At 36.0% G+C, this 24,247-nt stretch overlaps 1 protein-coding gene across 1 annotated transcript in view; it reads left to right on the top strand.

Moving 5' to 3' along the window:
- The window catches only part of LOC121030571 (bifunctional heparan sulfate N-deacetylase/N-sulfotransferase 3-like), a 182,416-nt gene that overhangs the window by 94,870 nt on the left and 63,299 nt on the right, over window positions 1–24,247 (top strand). The window contains 1 exon segment of the mRNA XM_040475111.1: window positions 3,504–3,632. Within this exon segment, the coding sequence (XP_040331045.1) occupies window positions 3,504–3,632 (129 nt within the window).

Raw genomic sequence — 24,247 nt, 5'->3', positions numbered from 1 at the left:
AGGGTAGCAGAATAGGTAAAAATCAATGTCCATCTATATGCTGCCTACAAGAGACTCATTTTAGACCTAAAAACACTTGCAGATTGAAAATAAGGGGATGGAGAACCATCTATAATGCTAATGAAGGTCAAAAGAAAGCCAAAGTAGCCATACATATATCAGACAAACTAGATTTTTTAAATGTTTATTTATTTTTCAGACAGAGACAGAGTGTGAGCAGGGGAGGGGCATAGAGAGAGGGAGACACAGAATCTGAAGCAGGCTCCAGGCACAGAGCCTGACACGGGGCTTGAACTCCCGAACCATGAGATCATGACCTCAGATGAAGTCTGATGCTTAACCAACTGAGCCATCCAGGTGCCCCCAGACAAACTAGATTTTAAAACAAAGACTGAACAAGAGATGAAGAAGGGCATTATATCATAATTAAGGGGTCTATCCATCAAGAAGATATAACAGTTGTAAATATTTATGCCCCCAACTTGCTAGAACCCAAAGATATAAATCAACTAATAAAAAAAAAACATAAAGAAACTCATTGATAATAATACAATAATAGTAAGGGGACTTCAACACCCAATTTACAACAATGGACAGATCATCTAAGCAGAAAGTCAACAAGAAAACAATGGCTTTGAATGACACACTGGACCAGATGGACTTAACAGACATATTCAGAACATTTCATCCTAAAGCAGCAGAATACCCATTCTTCTTGAGTACACATGGTACATTCTCCAGAATAGATCACATATTGGGTCACAAATCAGTCCTCAACAAGTACAAAAAGATCGAGATCATACCATGCATATTTTCAGATCACAACACTATGAAACTTGAAATCAACCACAAGAAAAATTGAGAAAGCCCCCAAATACATGGAGGTTAAAGAACACCCTACTGGGGCGCCTGGGTGGCTTGGTCGGTTAAGCGTCCGACTTCGGCTCAGGTCATGATCTCACGGTCTGTGAGTTCGAGCCCCGCGTCGGGCTCTGTGCTGACAGCTCAGAGCCTGGAGCCTGTTTCCGATTCTGTGTCTCCCTCTCTCTCTGCTCCTCCCCTGTTCATGCTCTGTCTCTCCCTCTCTCAAAAATAAATAAACGTTAAAAAAAAAAAAAAAAAAAAAGAACACCCTACTAAAGAATGCATGGGTTAACAAGGAAATTAAAGAACATGGAAGCAAATGAAAACACAACAGTTCAAACCCTTTGGGATGCAACAAAGACAGTCCTAAGAGGAAAGTACATTGTGATTCAGGCCCATCTCAAGAAGCAAGAAAGCTCCCAAATGCACAACCTAACCTTACATTTTTCATACTTTTTAAAATGCTGCCTTCATTTTGGCCTTCCTAAGCTTGATACTTCCAGTTTTCTCCATACCCTTTAACTTGCTCTTCAAGTACCTGAAAACAATTTAGACTAAATCTATCTTTCCGTCTTCTATTTTCCTGTAGCTAATACAGACTCACTCCAGCCAAAAAGTTCTAAAACAGTATTGCTGTGTCTACATCTTTGTCATTTTTTTCTACCTTGAAAGACTTTCTGAACACACTGTACCTATTCAAGATATTCAAACTGAATCCTAAAAATGATTCAAAATCATGCACTTTTAAAATGTAAAACTAACCTAGCGTTTAATCATGTGGTCATTTTGTTATTTAGCTTTGGGGTATTTCTCATTATCCTGATATACCTTAAATCTTCAAGGGTAGAAAGTATAAATCTTTGTGTTCTCCCACATGGACTTACACAGAGTTTAGAATATGTATTTGTTTAAAAAAATGTATAACTGCTGTATAAAGTTTGGATTTCCAGGAAAAAGATATTTTCATGAATTGTTAGGGAATATATTTAATTCAGTTAGAGTATCTTTGCACTTAGTCCTTTTTTGCCATTGATTTTGTGCATAACATTATAAGAATGTGTAGTATTTTTAAATGTAAACATCACCAGAATGAATACTCCACAATAAATTGAAGTTCCTTTAACTATTTCATCAATATAGAATGGCTTCTGAGGATATTTCACCAATTTTCAAAATATAAATAGGAGATAAAGTTTTGATTTATACAGCAATATATGATATACAGATTGAGCTAAGAATTATGTTTTCTAAGAAAACTTTCAAGGATAAGATTGAAATTTATTATAATACACAAACTAAAGAAAAAGAAGTATATTTGTAGAGGCTTGCAAAGCACGAAAAGTCCTATAAAGGTAATATTTTGAAAGCACTTACTGAGCCAAATGTGCTTCAAGAAAAAAGGCAGAAAAAAATGAAGATCAGTTTGCTGAGGACAACAAACAGAAGACTCATCTGTGTAAGATTCTGTAAGCTTGTAGTTCTCCAAAGTGTATTCATTAATTTTCTACTACTTCAAGTACACAGTGACAAACACAGGTCATTATGAAGTCATTATATAAGATTTAGCTAAAGATTGTACCATCCTGCACAGCTTTAATTCACACTTTCTTTTTAATTGCACTGTTATTTTACCAGGAAAGCTGTAAGAATTTGAAAAAAAATATCCTTATCACAAATGTGTACAATTGAAGCAAATAATGGTTTTCATGTGCAAAGGATGAAAATAAGACTTTTTCCTAAGTGAGCTTGTATCATTTTGTTTGTGACAGCTTATAAAAATTAATAATCAAAAGCATAATCTCTTTATTATTTTTGAAACTGGCAGGCTTCAGACTTACAATTCAGGGCAATTTCTAAAGCCTGCAGCAGTCCTTTCAGAGTAAAGAAGATATTATGATTTGTGTCTCAAATATTTATTCTAATTTAAAATATAATTTCTTAAGAATCACATTAAGTTAATAACTGACCTTTTTTCTAGTGCATGTGTAGAATTTGGAAGAAAGTATTACCCTTAAAATTTTTGCCTACTACACTACAGGATAACACAGACAATTCCTGTATTTTTAAAGTATCATTTTTACTTCATTTTTATTTTTTAAGATGCTGGAACATACTAGGCTTCATAGCAGCAGTACTGACTTGGAGATTTAAAATAGATAAGTGGCTAAAATAATTCAAAGTCTATCTTAGTTTTAAAATATTTCTTCAACTTTCTTCTGTATTCCTTCTGTACTGATGTCATCCTTGCTTTCCCAGAGTGTGAAGGATTTTCTGGGCCTGAGTTAAGAGTTGTATAATGAGGGGTGCCTGGGTGGCTCAGTTGGTTAAGCGTCCGACTTCGGCTCAGGTCATGATCCCATGGTCCATGGGTTCCAGCCCTGCATTAGGCTCTGTGCTCACAGCTCAGAGCCAGGAGCCTGCTTTGGATTCTGTGTCTCCCTCTCTCTCTGCCCCTGCCCCACTCATGCTCTGGCTCTCTCCGTCTCAGAAATAAACATTAAAAAAAATAATAAAATTAAATTAAAAAGAGTTGTATAATGACACCAGTTTATGCATCAGCTTCCATGAAAAAGAACCCATGGTTCAACAAATTAATTGGTTGAAAGCAATTTTTCCTTACTTGTTTATTCTTCCTTCAGGTTCTTCCAAGACAAACCTGTGGGCTTTTCACTCACACTATATTCTACAAAGAATATCCAGGAGGGCCTAAAGAGCTGGACAAGAGTATTCAAGGAGGTGAACTTTTCTTCACTGTGGTTCTCAACCCAGTAAGTACTTTGAGTTATTTAAAAAAAAAAAAAAAAGAAAAGAAAAAGATGAAAAATGACAGGTGACTGAAAATTACCTTGACAAAAAGGCCAGGGTTTGGGTAGTTTCAGCCAAATCAATATGAAGTTCTAGGTCCAACACAGAAAAAGACTAAATGCAACCACATATAGAGATGGGGACAAACTCATTCTACAAGAAGCAGTGACAAGTGGAACTTATGGAAAGCCAGGAAAGTGCTCCAGAACCTCCTTTGCATTGAAAAGTGTTCAGAATTTAGAGATTCTTGCATTTATGGAGAACAAGACCTTTTTTAAAAATTTTTACTTAAACTCCAGTTAGTTAACATACAGTGTACTATTAGTTTCAGGTGTACAATATATTGATTCAACACTTCCAAACAATAGCCAGTGCTCATCCCAAGTGTCCTCCTTAACCCCCAACACCTATTTGATCCATCCCCCCACCCACCTTCCCTCTGGTAACCATTAATTTGTTCTCTGTACTTAAAAGTCTGTTTCTTGGAATAAAAGACACCTAAATTTAATCCTAAAAAAAAAAAAAAAAAGAGTCTGTTTCTTGGTTTGCCTCTCTCTCTATTTTTTACCTTTGCTTATTTGTTTTGTTTCTTAAATTCCACATATAAGTTAAATCATATTATATTTGTCTTTCTCTGACTGACTTATTTCACTTAGCGTAATACACTCTAGCTCCATTCACGTCATTGCAAATGACAAGATTTCATTCTTTTTGATGGCTGAGTAATATTCCATTGTGTGTATATCCCACCTCTTCTTCATCCATTCATCAGTTGATGGATATTTGGGCTCCTTCTATAATTTGAGTACTGTAGACAATACTGTTATAAACATTGGGGTGCATGTATCCCTCTGAATTAGTATTTTTGTATCCTTTGGGTAAATACCCAGTACTGCAATTGTTGGGTCATAGGGCAGTTCTATTTTTAACTTTTTGAAGAAACTCCATACTGTGGAGTGGCTGCACTAGTTTGCATTCCCACCAACAGTGCAAGAGTGTTCTCCTTTCTCCACATCGTCACCAACCTTTGTTTTTTCTTGTGTTGTTGATTTTAGCCATTCTGACTGGTGTGAGATGATATCTCATTGTAGTTTTGATTTGTATTTCCCTGGTGATTAGTGATGATAAGAATCTTTTCATGTGTCTGTTAGTCATCTGTATGTCTTCTTTATATCTATACATATGGATACATATATATATATAAACTTCTTTATCTCTCTCTATATAGATATATATAGAGAGTGAGATATATATATATATATATCTTTAATATATTTTATATATATTCAAAACCCAAAAAAGGAATAATCCAATTAAAAAGGAAAGAAGACATGAATGGATATTTTTCCAAAGAACAAGATTTTCACCTATAAAACTCTTTTATTCCCACTATGGACCAGTTTTCTCATTTAGATGACCATTAACTCTATTATTCTTTTTTTTCCCCTCCTATTTAAAGTAAAGGTATAAGCGGGGCACCTGGCTGGCTCAGTTGGTAGAGTGTGCAACTCTTGATCTTGGGATTGTAAGTTCAAACCTCATATTGTGTGAGAGATTACATAAAAATAATTTTTAAAGGGGCACCTGGGTGGTTCAGTCGGTTAAGCATCTGACTTCGGCTCAGGTCATGATCTCACAGTTTGTGGGTTCGAGCCCCACATTGGGCTCAGTGCTGACAGCTCGGAGCCTGGAGCCTGCTTCAGATTCTGTGTCTCCCTCTCTTTTTCTGCCCCTCCCCTGCTTGCGCTCTGTCTCTTTCTCTCTCTTCCAAAAATAAACAAACACTAAAAAAATAATAATTTAAAAACATAGTTTTAAAAATGAAGTAAAGGTATAAGCAAAATGGAAGAAGAATTAGATAAGAAAATATGGTCATTTTGGATACATTTATGTGAGATCTTGTCTTGCTAGGTCTCATGCTGGGCAGAGCAGCCTGTTTAATTGGCTTCTGCCTTTCCTCCTTCACTTCTTAACTTGTGTCCCAGCTCCACAATGAATCATTTGCACATATATCTGCTTGAGGCAAGTATTATAAAGTTGTGTAGAGAAAGATGAACCAATTGAAGTGAGGTGTATAAGGAAAAGAAGGAATTTTATTTCCCTTCTGAAAATCACTAACATAAAAAATAAAATTGGGTTTATTAATCAGATAGATGTATGGGTTTGCCCCTGGCATTAGCAATACTCAAGATGAAAAAGTATAATCTTCCAAATGTGAAAAAATGTCTATCAGCATAAAAATTGAAGAATGTAGAAATAAAGAGAATAAAATTTGAAAGGCCCACTCTGGACCCTAATTTTACAGGTCTTACAAATAAAATTGCAGGTATTTTTCATCTTCTTGTATGTAATGACTGTATTCATTTCTCAGCTTCGATAGGAATAAGGATAAGGAATAAGGAATAAGGAGATTAGGAATAAGGATAACTCATCTTTGTGCAAAATCAGCATGTGTATCTAAAAATCAATAAATATAGTTTGGGGTAGTATGGCATCTTGCCTTTTTGAAGTTTATTCATCTTCATACCCCCAAAATAGATGTAATTCTGATTTATACATCAGGAAAAAAATCTGAGTTTTCTAACATATCTGTTCTCTAATATATTTATAAGAAATTTTTTTTCACTATTTCAAAACCAAATTATTCTTTTTAATTAAATAAAAATCTTATAGTAAAACTTGTTTGAATCTTGGATACTAATTTGAGCTAAATTAGCTGAGCAAATGCTTTAAATGTTTAGCAAATCTTGCTACTTTTCAGGCCTTTATCGATAATATTTGGCAATATTGTTTGTCTTGATGAGAAGATCCATGGGGAATAAAGGGAAGAAAAAAACTTTCCCACAAAACTTGTGCTTCCTGATTCAAAAAACTTACAGTAGACAATTACTTTCAGATAAATGCTGGAATTCAAAATAAGTGACAGATCCTTGTCAGATACCATAAGATAGAGAAGGAATCCAAATTAATTTCATCTGGCATGCCAACTCCAATTTTTGGAAGCAGCTATAGTTCCCTGGAGATTTCTGGTTGAGAAGCCCACTTCTAGACTCAGCCCAAGTCCCGCCCAAGGGAAAACTGCTATCATTAGTTAGTGATGTTTGCCTTTCAGAACAGAGTGAGGAGGAGTGACCTGTTTCCCATGAATTCTCCATCCCAAAATTACATGTTTGGGTAAAGCTTGTGTTAAAATTAAGAGAGGTCCAGGTGCAGTGAGGCATGCTACTAATTTGGCAGATGGCACTCTTTTTTAGGTCAGAATGAGAATGAGAAAACCTTGATGGAATCAAAGTAGATATTAGCTGCAGGAAAGATATGAAATTTAATTATAGTGGATTTGAATGATACCCATTATAAGCTTAAGTAATACCCCAGTCTTTGATTTCTGAGAATGTTGAATGAGTTTGCTGTTTCCGATAAAAAAGGCAGTTGTGTACTGGAAACATACCTATGTCTCTTAAACATATTCAAATACACTTGAGTTGAAAATGAAAATATAAGCAGGACTTTAATTAATGTATTTTAAAAGTTTTCTTCCTATATGTCAACATAATATCAATGTGCTCCAGTAAGTTTTACCAGTATTGGGGTAACTCTGCAACAGAGTACCTCTCAGAGTTAAACTAGAACAGATCACAGTAAAGATAACTAGAATAACTGTCTAGCCTGGAATGTTCTACTGTTACCAAAGTATTTTTTCTTGCTAAAGAAAAAAATGCCAACCAAGTAATTTTTTTTTAATTTTTTTTAATGTTTATTTATTTTTGAGACAGAGAGAGACAGAGCATGAACAGAGGAGGGGCAGAGAGAGAGGGAGACACAGAATCTGAAACAGGCTCCAGGCTCTGAGCTGTCAGCACAGAGCCTGACGCGGGGCTCGAACTCACGGACCGTGAGATCATGACCTGAGCCAAAGTCGGACGCTTAACCGACAAAGCCACCCAGGCGCCCCGCCAACCAAGTAAATTTAATATAAAGACAAATATTATCACCGTCTAGAAGAGAGAAAACCTCAGCCATCTCCAAATATATTTCCCATGTCATAGGGCCTAGCCTCCTCTGATGTGGGTTGGATACAGAGATTTTAATTAATAGACTCTGAAGTTCAGGTACAGTTGAGAGATGGACCCATCCAGCTATTTGAGCCTAGGACCATTAAGAAATTAAGAATTCTTTTCATTTATGGGGCACCTGGGTGGCTCAGTCAGTTAAGCATTCAACTCTTGATTTTGGCTCAGGTCATGATCTCACAGTTCATGGGATCAAGCCCTATGTCAGGCTTCACGCTGGCAAGGTAGCACCTGCTTGGGATTCTGTCTCCTTCTCTCTCTGCCCCTGCCCCTCCCCTACTTACACGCTCACTTGCTCTCTCTCTCTCTCTCTCTCTCTCTCTCTCTCAAAATAAAAAAAATAAACTTAAAATAATAGAATTATTTTCATTCTTTTTTCTTTTACGTTCTAAACTCAGCCAGCGACTTCTTGATTATAGTTCACTTTCCTATACAGATCCTACTATAGGAAAAGAATATGTTGATCATAAGAATTTGTACTCACTATGACAGTAATTTGTAGCGCAATTTTATAAATCTTCTTTCAATCAGTGAATACTTCCCATGTAACCTAATTACCAGGAGAAGACCCCCTCTAAATTGTACATATGCTAATATTTCAGTTCCTCCATAATTTAAAATTTATAGTTTTAAACTAATGATGTTCTATTTTTATTAATTTCATGATCTTCACTAATTTCCTTCTATCCCTAAGAAACGGATGCTCTCTGTTAGTGTAATGAATCAGGTTCTGGAGTCCATCAGGCTGAGTAACAGATCCTGAAGTGTTTGTTGATTGATTCTGGTAGATAATAATCATTATTTTGTGGATCTACCATAGGAGACAGCCACTGGAATGATCCCAGAATCACTGTTATCTATAGACACACAAGCACAAAATTTCTACACAAACATGAAATATACCCAGACACAAATATTCTTAATCAATTCACAGTGATACAGGTACCTTCATTTATCCTTTAAAAAAGAGTCTACTTATTTTACATACCTATAAGATAATATGCAGAACTGAAACTTAGGAAGATGACAAAAGATATCCATTGACAATAACTGTATGCCCTCAACAAATAGAACCCCATTAATCTATGACATACATACTTATACAAAAGGAGCTAGTAAAAGTATACTGTTCATTTTAACATGAATTTCTGGTTCAACCTATCTTAGGAAAATGTGAAAATACTTAACTAGTGTAACAAATGGAATAGTTCTGGATTAGACATTGTTCCTCTGGGAGCCATATTATCTTCTATTGCTCCGAAAAAAGATGTCACCTTCTTGCTCCAGTGTCCTTATTAGTAATTACCAAATGTTCTAAGTCTTGGTTTACTCTCTTATTCAATAAACAGACTCTAGATATTGAGTCATTAACAATTGGTATCTGTGGGATGCTGGGCCTCCCTTAAACCTTCTTGATAATAAAATCAGTGCTTGCTTCACTTATTAATCCAAAAGAGTTGTGGATTGCCATGAGATTCATGCACTTACCACACTCTTGGAATCCAAGTGGAGCAGAACCCTGACAGCACCGCAAAATTATACTTCCTTCATCAAACTGTTAAACATCCCAAACAGTTGATAATCCCTTTATGCCCATATTTTATTAAATATTTTTGTCTCTCTGTTTGTCAAGTTGATATAGCATTCATCCACTATACCCTCCCTACCCTCTTACCCAAATTCCTTCAAGATAAATCTACATTGTGTTTCTCTCGTTAAAGAAAAATCATAAACATGGATGTGAAAAGAATGAGTATCTTAAACTGGGAGTAACACATGAGTGGATTACAATGAAAAGTAAAACAATATTTACACAATATAGCAATATATACAGAAATTAGCCCACATTGAGAAAAAAAATTTTTAACTATAATTTACAAGTATAGGGATTATGTGTGCTTATCTATAAAATTCATCTAAAAGGAAGCAACGTTTTTTCCCTAATGAGAAATTTTATAATTCTTTCTTTTCTTATTTACTAATCCTGCAAAAAATTATGGTAACAGAAAACCCTATATTAAAAAATTAGTAAATGATGGGGCACCTCAGTGGCTCAGTCAGTTAAGCATCCAACTTGGGCTCAAGTCATGATCTCACAGTTTGTAGGTTGGAGCTCTGCGTTGGGCTCTGCACTGAGAACTCAGAGCCTAGAGCCTGTTTTAGATTTTGTGTCTCCTCTCTCTCTGCCCCTCCCCCACTTGTGCTCTCTCTTTCTCTCTCAAAAATAAATAAGTAAACATCAAAACAATAAAAATATACAAATGATAATAATAACAACTTTGGATAGTAGGAAAATGATTCCTGAACATGCCTAATAATGAATATTACTTGAGACACTGATTTTTAAAAATCCAGACTTCAGTGCATCAGAATCTCCAGGGAACAGTTTTGGGGACCTGAATATTTATCATTTAGGTGATTCCTTTTTTTACATTAGTTTTTTAATATTTATTTATTTTTGAGAGAGAGACAGACAGACTGTGAGCAGGGGAGGAGCAGAGAGAGAGGGAGACACAGAATCCGAAGCAGGCTCCAGGCTCTGAGCTGTCAGAACAGAGCCTGATAAGAGGCTTGAACCCACAAACCCATGAGATCATGACTGAGGCAAAGTCAGACGCTTAACCGACTGAGCCACCCAGGCGGCCCTTGTTTAGGTGATTCTTATGATCAGGCAGACTTGGGAAATACTGCAAAGGAAGAAAATGGAGAAATAATTTTAGCAATCAAAGATTACCAAAAACTGCTCTAGAAATCATGGGCCTATGATTAAGGTATCAGAATTGAAAATGAACCCAAATCTCCAGTAGGGTTTAAAAAGCAATGAGAATAAATGTTTTTTCTTAGGGACCAGAGAACTCTAGCTTGAATTGGAGTTTAAAATAAAAATAAAATAGAGATAACTCCTGTTTATCCTTTAAAGCTTCGCTTAGAGATCACCTTCCTCATGAAACCTCCTCGACTCTGGTTTAGAGGCCCCAACTTGTGTATCCATACCATCCTCTGCAGACTCTTTCGAAGTACTTATTACCTTGCTCTTATAATTATGAGTTTGCTATTAGTCTGCTTCTTGTGGTAGAGAATGTCTTTCATCTCCAAAGCCATTCCCATGGCCAAACATTATGCCTTGTATCTAAGTTTTATGTAACATATATTGAGGAAGGGGAACTAACTTTTTTAATGACCTGACACCAAAAAAAAAAGGGGGGGGGGAAAGATAATGAATCCAAAAGGAAATCTTGGTCCTGGTAAGACAGCTCTCAAATCAAAAGCATAAGTAAAACCTATTTCATTGGTTGGTTAGGGCTGAATTATGTACTGTTATATACTGTGCTTCACATATATAATTGTCTCTTCTCTACAGAGACTTGTTTTTGTTGCGTTCCTCTGGTTGTAAGGACTAGAGACTCACTCAGGTTACCTCAAGAAATGGGTGTGTTGTTTGTAGAAAGCTGAACATCAGGGCCCATAGGACCTGAAGGGTTCTTCTGAGCCCAAGACAGTTCTAGGGTCCATAATAATTAGAATTACTGATCTTGATCTTGTCTTAGTGCTTTAATATAAAAACACAAATGCTTCTTATGTGTCTGAGTATCTCTTTTTTCTACTACAGGCTATATATTCCTTCTCTGCTTCTATGGCTTCCACTAAAAAAAAAAAAAAATCATAAATGAATGAACTTAATTGATGACAAAAAGGGGTATGGGGTACTGGTAAAGCAAATTATGTTCCCCCATAATGGAATACATTCAGCTGTTAAAAATGTTGTTTATGTTATATTACTTATGATCAGGGATAGAATTAATATTTCCTCAGTTCCAGTTGTGTTCTCTATCTGTAAGTTTCATATGTCACCTAACACCTACCTCACCACATGATTGAGTTTATATCTTTTTTCCTATATAAGGGAGCATTCTTGCAGGAATGATCTATGTGCATTTCATTTTTGTGCTTCCCACTGTGTCTAGATCAATCCCTTGACTCAAAAAAGAGGTCACCAATTTTTTTCTTAAATTATTGACTTAATGCATGAATAGTTATGTCTTAGGGGCATCACTTAACTCATGGTATATCCATGTGTGAATAATAACAACACTGGTTTTAATAAAACTACATTCTGGAAGATTCTCTGCTTGGAAGTAGGTGAAATTCAAGATCCAGGAAATTTTTAACTGACCCTTAATGGGGGTAGTTTTCAAGTGATGATGAATTAGCTTGACATGGAATAATGTATAATTAAAGCTGGAAAGAACCACAAAGTTTGTCTATTCAATCACCTAATTTTAGGCTAAAAGTCATTCCTGTAGTGTTCTGTTGAGAACCCTGGCTTGCTTGACTCTGAGTTCAGTGCTTCTAAAACATGCTGCTTCTACATTCTTGGTTAAATTGCCCTTAGGGGCGCCAGGGTGGCTCAGTCGGTTGGGCGTCCGACTTCAGCTCAGGTCACCATCTCGCGGTCTGTGAGTCTGAGCTCCGCCATTGGGTTCTGGCCTGATGGCTCAGAGCCTGGAGCCTGCTTCCGATTCTGTGTCTCCCTCTCTCTCTGCCCCTCCCCCATGCATGCTCTGTCTCTCTCTGTCTCAAAAATAAATATATATTAAAAAAAAAAAAGTAAATTGCCCTTAATATGATACACATTACTCTTAATGTGACTCAGTTACCTGTTACCTGAAAAAAAATGTGTGAATGGTTTAAAATTTCTGGCCATTATCTAGCAAAAAGGAACCCATCACCAAGTTAAGTAAAAAACAAACAAATAAGTGCTTTGGGGGGAGTTGAGTTCAAGATGGTGGCCTAGCAAGATCCTGAACTCAGCTCCTCCTATGGACACAACAAATCTACAACTACATATAGAATAATTCCTTTTGAAAAGGACCTAAAAATAGAATGAACAGAGCCTCCACAGCAAAGGATAAAAGGGCAGCATTGAGAAAGGAAACAGAAGCAGAGACATGGATTCTTGAGGGAATAAAAACACACCCCAGCCACAGCAAATCACAATCAGAAGGGATATCAAGAGTACAGAACTTTTCCCTGAGGAGTTATAGATCAAAGCTCCACATCAGGCATTTCAACCCATAATTCCTGCACAAAAGAGACTAGCCCCCAAAACAACAGGCTTTGAAAAGCAATGGGAATTACATTCAGGAAAACTATAAAACGGTAAAGAATGGAAAATATTTTCTTAAAGGGCTTGTGTGTGAATTCACTTGACCCAGAAACCAGCCCAAAACACCAATTTGAAAAGCACGTAGATGATAGATAAAGGAGACCCATTTACAAACCTTAAATCATCCACTGAAGAGGCAGGACAGCAGGGACTCTCCCCAGGGACTAAGACATTTCTCCAAAAAAGACATACAGATGGCCAACAGGCACATGAAAAGACGTTCAACATCACTAATATTAGGGAAATGCAAATTAAAACCACAATGAGCTATCAGCTAACACCTCTTAGAGTGGCTATTATCAGATGGACAAGAAATAACAAGTGTTAGAAAGGATGTAGAGAAAAGGGAACTCTCAAACCCTGTTGGGATTATTGATGCAGTCAGTCTGGAAAACAGTATGGAGATTCCTTTAAAAATTAAGAATAACACTACCATATGACCCAGCTATTCCACTTCTGGGTATTTATCTGGAGAATGTGAAAACTAATTTGAAAAGATGTATGTACCTCTTTGTTCATTGCAGCATTATTTGCAGTAGCTAAGATATCGAAACAACCTAAGTGTCCAGCAAGAGATGAATGTGTAAAGAAGATGTGGTACATTTATATAATGCAATACTACTTGGCCATAAGAAAGAATGAAAGCTTGCCATTTGTGACAACAAGGCTAGATCTTGAGGATATTATGCTAAGCAAAATAAATCAGATAGAAACACACAAATACCATATAATTTCCACATTTGGTGGAATCTAAGAAAAATAAACAAATGAATAAACAAAATAAAATAAAAACATATTCATATATACAGAGAACAAACTAGTGGTTACCAGAGGAGAAGGAGGTTCAGGGGTGGGTGAAATGGGCAAAGAGGGCCAGCTCTATGGTGATGGATGGTAACTAAATTTGTGGTGCTAATCATTATGTAGTGTGTGCAGATATCAGTTATAAAGCTGTGCACCTGAAGTTTATATAATAAAAACAATCTAAGACCAAAAAAAAGTGCTTTTGTAAAAAGTTTTAAGAAGCACAGCTAAGGGAAAATGTTGGATGTACTTTTATTTATTTTTTATTTTTTAATTTTTTTTAACATTTATTTCTGAGACAGAGAGAGACAGAGCATGAACAGGGGAGGGTCAGAGAGAGAGGGAGACACAGAATCTGAAACAGGCTCCAGGCTCTGAGCTGTCAGCACACAGCCCGACGCGGGGCTCGAACTCACGGACCGTGAGATCATGACCTGAGCCGAAGTCGGACGCTAAACTGACCAAGCCACCCAGGTGCCCCTAGATGTACTTTTAAAGAACTATGAATAATAAACTATGTACTTTTATCTTGTTGATGTTACTTATAAATTGACAGGACTTTTAAATTTGTAAAGCCAAAATATTTTATTTCATTTATTTGCTATCCTCTATATCAGCCCCATTTTTCTATCAGTAATGTTCTTCATGACTAACTGTGGAGTTATGTAATTACTCGCCACTCTGTGAGATCAAGAATACCACACGAAAGTATAATTAAGTCCCTTTGATTTCCGCAGTTAAGAAAAACATAAATATGATTAACTCCCAAGTCATTGGACTATAAATTGAGAAATTTAAGAAAATAGGTATTAAGTTAAAGAAATGAATATTATGTTATTCCTTGTTTAGTCCTTTGATAGTTTCCCATAGCTTTCAGGATAAACAGAAAAGTCCTTCACCTGGAAAAAAAATTAAATCTGGCTCCCACCCACTTTTATGGTCTATTCTTTCAATAATCATATATTCATCTTTCACCCCATCCCTAAATAGCACTTATTATTTTATTCTGTGCCTTAAAGAATGCTACTGGGTTCAAGCTGATTCTCTTTAGTAAACCTGAGTTCATATATCATCTTTTTATAGAAGACTTCCCTCAACTTTCCAGTTTCTCCTCTGTATTCTCAGGCATAACCCAGGCATAACTCTAACATAACTTTCCCACAGTACTACATTCAGTTATCTTTCTCATCCAATAAGTTTGTGCATTCCTTGATGTAAAGCATCTTATCTTATTCTATTTTATAATCACAATATATTGCAAAATTTGGTGCACATTATTAATTTTCAATAAATGACAATGGATTAACTTACCCTGCCTACATATGTACTATCCTTTGACTCTGAAGGGAAATCTGGTTGCCTGGAAAGTACATAATCACATAATCACAGAACTGACTCAAGAGCATTTGCATTACTGGGCTTTCATTCTCTCCCAACATGGCATCCAGACACATTCTTTGGAAAGTCATTAAATCTATGAAAAGATGCTCAATTTCTTTCATAGGAAGAAAAGTGCAAGGTTAAATATACTGAGATACCATTTCTTATCTACCATATTGAGCAAAATTCAAAATATTGATAAAATATGTTAACAAGGCTGTGGGAAAACAGGTATTCTCATACATCCTAGTGGTTGTACAAAGTGGTCCCTAATGTGATCATTTAAAATGGTGCAACTGCTATGGAAAACAGTAGGGTATTTCCTCAAACATTAAAAATAAAACTAGCATATGATCCAGAAATCCCATCTCTGGGTATTTGTCCAAAAGAATGGAAAATGGGATCTTTAAGAGATATTTGCTCTCTTATGTTCATGGCAGTATTAGTCACGATGGCCAAGAAGTAGAAATAACTTAAATGTCCATTGACAGGTGCATGAATAAAGAAAATATGGTATATATGTACAATGGAATATTATTTAGCCTTAAAAAGAAGGGAAATCCTGTCACATGCTACAACATGGATGAAACTTGAGGACATTATGCTAAGTCACAAAAGGACAAATACTTCACGATTCCACTTGTTTGAGGTATTTAAAGTAGTCAAAATTAGAGAAACAAAGTAGAATGGTGGCTGCCAGGGATTGGGTGAGGGGAAAATGGGGAGTTGCTGTTCTGTGGTACAGAGTTCCAGTCATCCAGATGAAAAAGTTCTAGAAATCCACTCTACAACAATGCACATATAGTTAACAATACCGTAATGTATATTTAAGATTTGTACATTATGGAATTATGTTATTTATCTTTTACCATAGTTTCAAAAAACTTAAAAAATACCTTTTTGTATTTTTGACAATACTTACTTTTATTCAAGAATAGTTGACACACAATGTTACGTTAGTTTCAGGTGTACGACTTCATGATTTGACAAGTTTATTTGACTTATGGTGTATTGACCACAAGTGTAGCTACCATCTGTCCTGATATATTGTTATTACAGAATCATTTACTATATTATTTATGCTGTGCCTTTTATTCCTGTGACTTATTCAATCCATAACTAAGGCCTGTATCTCTCACTCCCCTTTGCCCATTTTGCCCAACCCCCACCATCTCCCCTCTTGCAACCATCAGTTCTCTGTATTTACAGATCCGATTCTGCTTCTTGTTTATTCATGTGCCTTTGTTTTTTGGTTTTGTTTTTTTTTTTTTGGTTTTTTTTTTAGATTCCACATATAAGTGGAATCATATAGTATTTGTCTATCTCAGCCTGACTTACTTCACTTAGCTTGATACCCTCAAGGTCCATCCATGGTACCTCAAATGGTACAATCTCATCCTTTTTATGACTTTGAAATATTCCACTGTATTTATACCACACCTTCCTTATCCATTTGTCTATTGATGGCCACTTAGGTTGCTTCCATATCTTGGCTGTTGTAAATGATGCTGCCATAAACATAAGGATGCATATATTTTTTCAAATTAGTGTTTTTACTTTCTTTGGGTAAATACCCAATAGTAGAATTATGGAATCATAGGATACTTCTATTTTTAATTTTTTGAGGAACGTCCATACTGTTTTCCACAATGGCTACATTCTTACCAGCGTACGCAGGTTCCTTTTTCTCCACATTCTCACCAACACTTATTTCTTGCCTTTTTGAATTTAGCCATTCTAATAAATGTAACGTGATATTTCATGGTAGTTTTAATTTGCATTCTCCTGATGATTAATGATGTTGAGCTGCTGACCATCTGGATGTCTTCTTCAGAAAAATGTCTGTTCATGTCCTCTGCCCATTTTTTAACTGAATTATTTGTTTTTTGGGTGTTAAGTTGTATATGGTTTCATTTTTGTTTTTTTGGTTTTGTTTTGGATACTAACCCTTTATCAGAGATGTCATTTGCAAATATCTTCTCCCATTCAGAAAGTTGCCTTTTAGTTTTTTTGATGGTTTCCTTTGCTGTGCACAGGCTTTTTATTTTGACGTAGTCTGCATAGTCCATTTTTGCCTTTGTTACCCTTGCTCAGGAGACATATGTAGAAAATGTTGCTACAGCCAATGTCCACGAGGTTACTGCCTGTATTCTCTTCTAGGGTTTTTATGGTTTCATGTCTCACATTTAAGTCTTTAATCCATTTTGTGTTCATTTTTGTGTATGTTGTAAGAAAGTGGCCTAGTTTCATTCGTTAACAGATAGCTGTCCAGTTTTCCCAATATCATTTGCTGAAGGGACTATCTTTTCCCCATTGCATATTCTGTCCTCTTTTGCCATAGATTAATTGACCATATAATTGTGGGTTTGTTTCTGTGAGTTTTCTATTCTGTTCTATTGATCTGTGTCCATTTTTGTGCCAGTACCATACTGTTTTGATTACTACAAGTTTGTAATATAACTTGAAGTCTAGAATTGTGATACCTCCAGCTTTGTTTTTCTTTTTCAAGGTTGCTTTGGCTACTCACAGTCTTTTGTGGTTCCATGCAAATTTTAGACTTATTTATTATAGTTCTGTGAAAAATGTTAGTATTTTAATAGAGATTGCATTAAGTCTGTAGATTGCTTAAGCCTTCACTGGATCCTGAATTTTTTTTAAGTAAAAGTCATTTTTCTAGGTGTTATTGCTGGATAACAAAATAATCCAAAATACAATGTCTTAACAAAAAGTAGTCATTCTATTATCTCTTATGGTTTTTGTAGGTGAGAATTCAGGAAGGGCTAGCCTAGGTGATTCTGGCCTTGAGTGTCTCTTGACATTGTAGTCAGCTGATAACTAGAACTAGAACAGTAGGCAACTGGAGCAGCAGTGAGCTGACAGAGCATCAGTCTCAGGGCTTTTTCATACGATCTGTACCCATGGGTTTCATTACCTCAAGATGGCCTCAGGGTAGTCATACAGCTTTAGGGCTCAATCAAGTGTGGCAGCAAGCAAAGCAAAAGAACAACTGCCTTGGATTCAGAAGTCACAGCATCATTTCTGCTTCACAAAAGTCTGCCCACATTCAAAGGGAGTAGAATTAGATTCTACGTCTTTACAGGGGAGTGACAAAGTTCTAGAAGAGCAAGAAAATGTGGTGGTCATCTTTGGAAAATACAATTTGCCACAATTATGGAACAATTGCGGAAATGTAAATATGGACGGTACATGATGTTGAATCAATAATTTTTTTCTGGGTGTGATAATGAGATTTGATTTTATAGTAAGATATACATGTTCCTAGATGATGCAGGCTAAAGGGTTTTGTGTTAGTATGTTGGTATCTGCAACTTATTTTCAAATGATTTAGCAAAATAAACCATATTTAAAGAGAGAAAGAAACAAAATATGAAGCAAATGTAGTGAAATGTAAGCTACTGGAGAATAGGTAAAGGATACACAGATGTTTATTGCCGTAACATTTTGCTTTTCTATAGATTTCAAATAAGCTTCTCAAACAATTGAGGGGAAGCTAAAATATGAATCAGATTACATTATTTCTCCACTTACATCCTCCAAACCGTACTATTCAGAGTGGAAGCCAGACTCCCTACCAAGAGCTCCAGGACTCTGTATGATGCCCAGTCCCTTACCTCCTGGATTTTATCCCCAGACAGAAAAACCAGCAAGTACAAAAGCCCCATGAGTGTGCTTGCATGTTTTGTAAACAGCAAATCGTTTATAATACTCTATTTTAATTGATGCCTTTCATACATCTTATGCATAAATCTCTGTGTACAATTCTTTTATATATATATATATATGTATATATATATATATATAATTAGAGAAAACAAAGAGGCTATATATATATATATATATATATATGCCTTCTTTTTTTTAATATGAAATTTATTGTCAAATTGGTTTCCATACAACACCCAGTGCTCATCCCAACAGGTGCCCTCCTCAATGCCCATCACTCACTTTCCCCTCCCTTCCACACCCTATCAAGCCTCAGTTAATTATCAGTTTTTAAGAGTCTCTTATGGTTTGCCTCCCTCCCTCTCTGTTTGTAACTCTTTTTCCGCTTCCCTTCCCCCATGGTCTTCTGTTTAGTTTCTCAAGATCCACATATAAGTGAAAATATATGGTATCTATCTTTCTCTGGCTGACTTGTTTCACTTAGCATAATACCCTCCAGTTCCATCCACGTTGCTGCAAATGGCAGGATTTCATTCTTTCTCATGGCTAAGTAGTATTCCATTGTATATATATACCACATCTTCTTTATCCATTCATCAGTTGATGGACATTTAGGCTCTTTCCATAATTTGGCTATTGTTGAGAGTGCTGCTATAAACATTGGGATACAAGTGCCCCTGTGCATCAGCATTCCTGTATCCCTTGGGTAAATTCCTAGCAGTGCTACTGCTGGGTCATAGGGTAGGTCTATTTTTAATTTTTTGAGGAACCTCCACACTGTTTTCCAGAGTGGCTACACCAGTTTGCATTCCCACCAACAGTGCAACAGGGTTCCCGTTTCTCCACATCCTCTCCAGCATCTATGGTCTCCTGATTTGTTCATTTTAGCCACTCTGACTGGTGTGAGGTGACATCCAAGTGTGGTTTTGATTTGTATTTCCCTGATGAGGAACGACGTTGAGCATCTTTTCATGTGCCTGTTGGTCATCTGGATGTCTTCTTTAAAGGAGTCTCTATTCATGTTTTCTGCCCATTTCTTCACTGGATTATTTTTTTTTCGTGTGTGGAGTTTGGTGAGTTCTTTATAGATTTTGGATACTAGCACTTTGTCCATCCGATATGTCATTTGCAAATATCTTTTCCCATGGAAAACCCAATAGACTCCACCAAAAGTCTACTAGAACTGATACATGAATTCAGCAAAGTAGCAGGATACAAAATCAATGTACAGAAATCAGTTGCATTCTTATACGCTAATAATGTAGCAACAGAAAGACAAATAAAGAAACTGATCCCATTCACAATTGCACCAAGAAGCATAAAATACCTAGGAATAAACCTAACCAAAGATGTAAAAGATCTGTATGGTGTAAACTATAGAAAGCTTATGAAGGAAATTGAAGAAGATATAAAGAAATGGAAAAACATTCCATGCTCATGGATTGGAAGAATAAATATTGTTAAAATGTCAATATTACCCAAAGCTATCTACACATTCAATGCAATCCCAATCAAAATTGCACCAGTATTCTTCTCGAAGGTAGAACAAGCAATCCTAAAATTTGTATGGAACCACAAAAGACCCAGAATAGCCAAAGTAATATTGAAGAAGACCAAAGAGGGAGGCATCACAATCCCAGACTTTAGCCTCTACTACAAAGTTGTAATCATCAAGACAGCATGGTATTGGCACAAAAACAGACACGTAGACCAATGGAATAGAATAGAGACTCCAAAACTGGACCCACAAAACTATGGCCAACTAATCTTTGACAAAGCAGGAAAGAATATCAAATGGGAAAAAAGACAGTTTCTGTGTACAATTCTTAGAGAGTTTCTGATTTGATGTGAAACCTCAATTCCTGGCCTATTTACTTCTTTCTTGACTGTAAGAACTTCAGCCCTAGAAGAACTCAGTCAAAGCCAGATCATTTCTCCCTACCCCCCAAAAGGCCTGAGAGTTCAGCTTAGGAAAGGGAAATCTGGGCCAGCAAGGAAAATTTAAGAAGGTTCCTGGTTGGTTTAAAATTGGGATTTCACCAATTTTGTATTCCCCTCAGGATGCGAGATACTCCGTTTCAATCTCACCACCAGACCATATTGTATTGTATTGTATTATATCTGAGGTTTAGATTGCCTAAGCATGCCCTGTAATAACTAGTAGGTTCTTAACAAGATTTTACTTTGCAGGATTTAATCTATTGGCTTTTTGCCTGGCTGCCTTTGGCTAATGCTCTGTGTTCTATCAGACTTCATTTGTCTGTAGCTCTAGAGTCTGGTGCCACCTGTTGTAGAAATTAGTAATTTCTGTCTTGGATGGAGGCCCTCACAGAAGCCATATTTGCATTTGGATATATTTGTTTCTAATGTTTTGGCCTTGGGTCTCAGTTGAATTTTGATTCTTTCTGAAGGTCATGTGATGCAGCCTTCAGGGGAGGTGTTAGTCACATACATAATAGGGCCTTCTGGTTTCTAAGATGAGTGGGATGGCCACATCATTACTTCCAAACCAGTGAACCTTGTGTTAAGTAGGGCTTATTGGTAAATTCAGTGTGTCAGGAGTTCACAGCCAGATATGAGGCCAATGAGCAGTGTAGGTCCTGGGACAAAAAAGGGAGCACATGCTCACGTTGGCCCTAGAGAGTGTACTCTGTGCTCTTTTATAAATTGTCAATAATACTGGTAATAATAATAATAATAATAATAATGCCAGGTCCCTCTTATTAGAAATTAGATATTTAATAGGTATTAGAAATCAGTGTTCAAAAACTATTATCAAGCCATCTGAATACTCATTGCATTGTCATGAGTAAAGTGAGCAAACCTCAGGTGAGATTCTCTATCCACAGTGGAGCAGAAGGCCGAGACATTCATTTGGAGAAAACAGGACAGTTAAATGCCAGAAAGGCTTGGCTAGGTGTCCTCTGTAGTAAAATCATGATTCTGTGATTGCCATTTTCCAACTTGGCAAAAGCCTTAAAAAATCTTTATATTCTCTGATACTGTAATTCCACTTCTAGGAATCTGTCCTAAAGAAAGAGTACTAAATATGGAAAAAGTGCTCATTGTAATGGAGAAATAAAATGGTAACAAATGATGTCCAACTGAGGAGAAATGTTTAAATAAATTATGTCCACTTAAATTATTATGCAGGTTTAAAAATTTATGCCTATGAATAATTTGGCAATAACATGGAAAGCAAAGGATTTATTTTATATAAGTAGGACACAATATTATACATAAAGTAGCAAAACTTTGTTTAAAAAACTACACATAAAAACGCTGAAAAGAAATGCATCTTTGAGCAGCAAGAAATAGGTAAATTTTTCTTTCTGCTTTTCTGTATTTTACATTTTTTCTTTAATGAGCTTCCAGTTTCCATCACGTTTTACAAGAGAAGTAAAGCACTGATTTTTAAAGTGCTAATACAAGGGGTACCTGGCTGACTCAGTTAGTTGGTGGAGCATGCAACTCTTGATCTTAGGGTCATGAGTTCAAGCCCCACATTGGGCATAGAGCTTTTAAAAGAAAACGAAAAAGAAAGATAACACAGGAGTTCTTATTAGCAGAAATTTATCAAACCAGTCTAATTATGAATTAATACTTACATAAATATTGTTAATATTTAAACAAATTATTTTAAGACAAAGTATTAAGAGATTCAGTTCAATAATACTTTTTAAGTATCTAAAATATATTTTTGTTTGCACTTTGAAATTAACACCTTCTAAAATTCCATAGGATAAATAATACTTTAATTAACCATGATTCTAATTTTTTCCTTTAACAACTGCAGCAAGAACAAGGAAATAGGCAAGAAGACCCCTTGACAGGGAGGGAAGGAGACAAAGGGAACCTACTTTGTGCCAGGAAATGTGCTGCACGCTTTTTACACTTGGCCTTCTTTAATTCCAGCAATAACTCCATGAGATTTTGCATATATTATCTTATTTGACCTTAAAAGAAATTCTACAAGGCATTTTACAGATAAGGAAACTGGGGATCAAAGAGATTCCATAATTTGATCAAAGGGAAATAAACAGTAAGAGAATGGTCCTCATTCTTTCCACTGTCATTGTGCTTTGCTGACAGACTATCCTTGGCCCACACTCATAGCCTTGAATGGCCTCACTTCTTAACAGAATTAAGTCATGCTTCTATTTAATTTGGTTCCTCATCCTAAGAGATATATGAAAGGAGAGAAAGAATAATAACAATGGGAAATGAAACTTGGCAAGAGTAGACTCCCCACCCCAACAAAATATTTATTAAAAAGCACCCAAGAAATATTACTCTGCCATAAAAAAGAATCCAATCTTGCTATTTGTAGCAACATGGATGGAGCTAGAAAGTATTATGCTAATAAGTCAGTCAGAAAAAGTACCATATAATTTCACTCATATGTAGAATTTAAGAAACAAATGAGCAAAAGAAAAAAAAAAAAAAAAAAAAAGAGAGAGACAAACCAAGAAATGAACTTACTACAGAGAACAAACTGGTGGTTACCAGAGCAGAGGTCGGGGGTGGGGGGAATGGGTGAAATAGGGGATGGGGAATAAGGAGTTCACTTGTGATGAGCACTAGGTATTTTATGCAAGTTTTGAAGCACGATACTGTACACCTAAAACTAAAATTACATTCTTAACTAAACTGTTAACTAAAATGTTGATTAACTGAAATTTAAATGAAAAAAATTTTAAAAGCACCCAAGAACTCAAAAAGCATAGCTGTGTGGTAGCATGGAACTATTTTGTGACAAGACCTACAACTCTATGCAATGCTGAGGTAATTATAAGCAATGCTTTATTTTCCATATGCTATGTAACATAGGAGGAATGTAACACCTAAAATTTACTTTGCGCAAAGCTCTCTTCTAAGGGTTCTGGACAGATGAGGTGTTTGTTGGTGAGCTTTGGTTATATTTAAGAATCTAGGAGAAGACCCACAAACACAAGGTGATTATTAAACCAAGGCCCCCTAGAATATCCAGATTCAGAACTTCTTTGCTTACCTAGCTACTAAAAGCTTACTAAAAGCTGAAGAATAGATTTAATAGTTACTTGGTTATCCCTATGCCTTGAAATATTTTGCTAGACAAGTTAAAAATGGAACTGAAGCATCAACTGAAGCTTTCTGTGCTACTGTGGTTTAAACTGAACGCTGCGCTTTGTATAAACATAATTTTTGTGGTTTAACTTTAGGCTGTTCTCTGCGGTCTTCCCATATAATGGGAATGCGTCAGAAGCACAGTTTGCTTCCTGTGTAGGCTGGAAACTGTTAACTGCAAAGTTTGGAGATAGTCTCATAGAGCTTTCTGCCATATGTTAAACTAAACTTGATATGAAAAATCCTATCAGTTTCCAGTTTCCCAGGGCATTAAAAAGAAAAAAAGGAGCTCAAGCTTTATAAATATAAAAAGCATCTGTCTGCACAGGAAATTCTACTCTTGTTATTTTACAAATGATCCTTACTT

This window comes from Herpailurus yagouaroundi, unplaced genomic scaffold (assembly GCF_014898765.1).
Source record: "Herpailurus yagouaroundi ecotype Mexico unplaced genomic scaffold, PumYag 28, whole genome shotgun sequence".
Lineage (NCBI taxonomy): Eukaryota > Metazoa > Chordata > Mammalia > Carnivora > Felidae > Herpailurus > Herpailurus yagouaroundi.
Note: the sequence above shows the minus strand (reverse complement) of the source record. Positions and strands in the feature narration are given on the sequence as shown.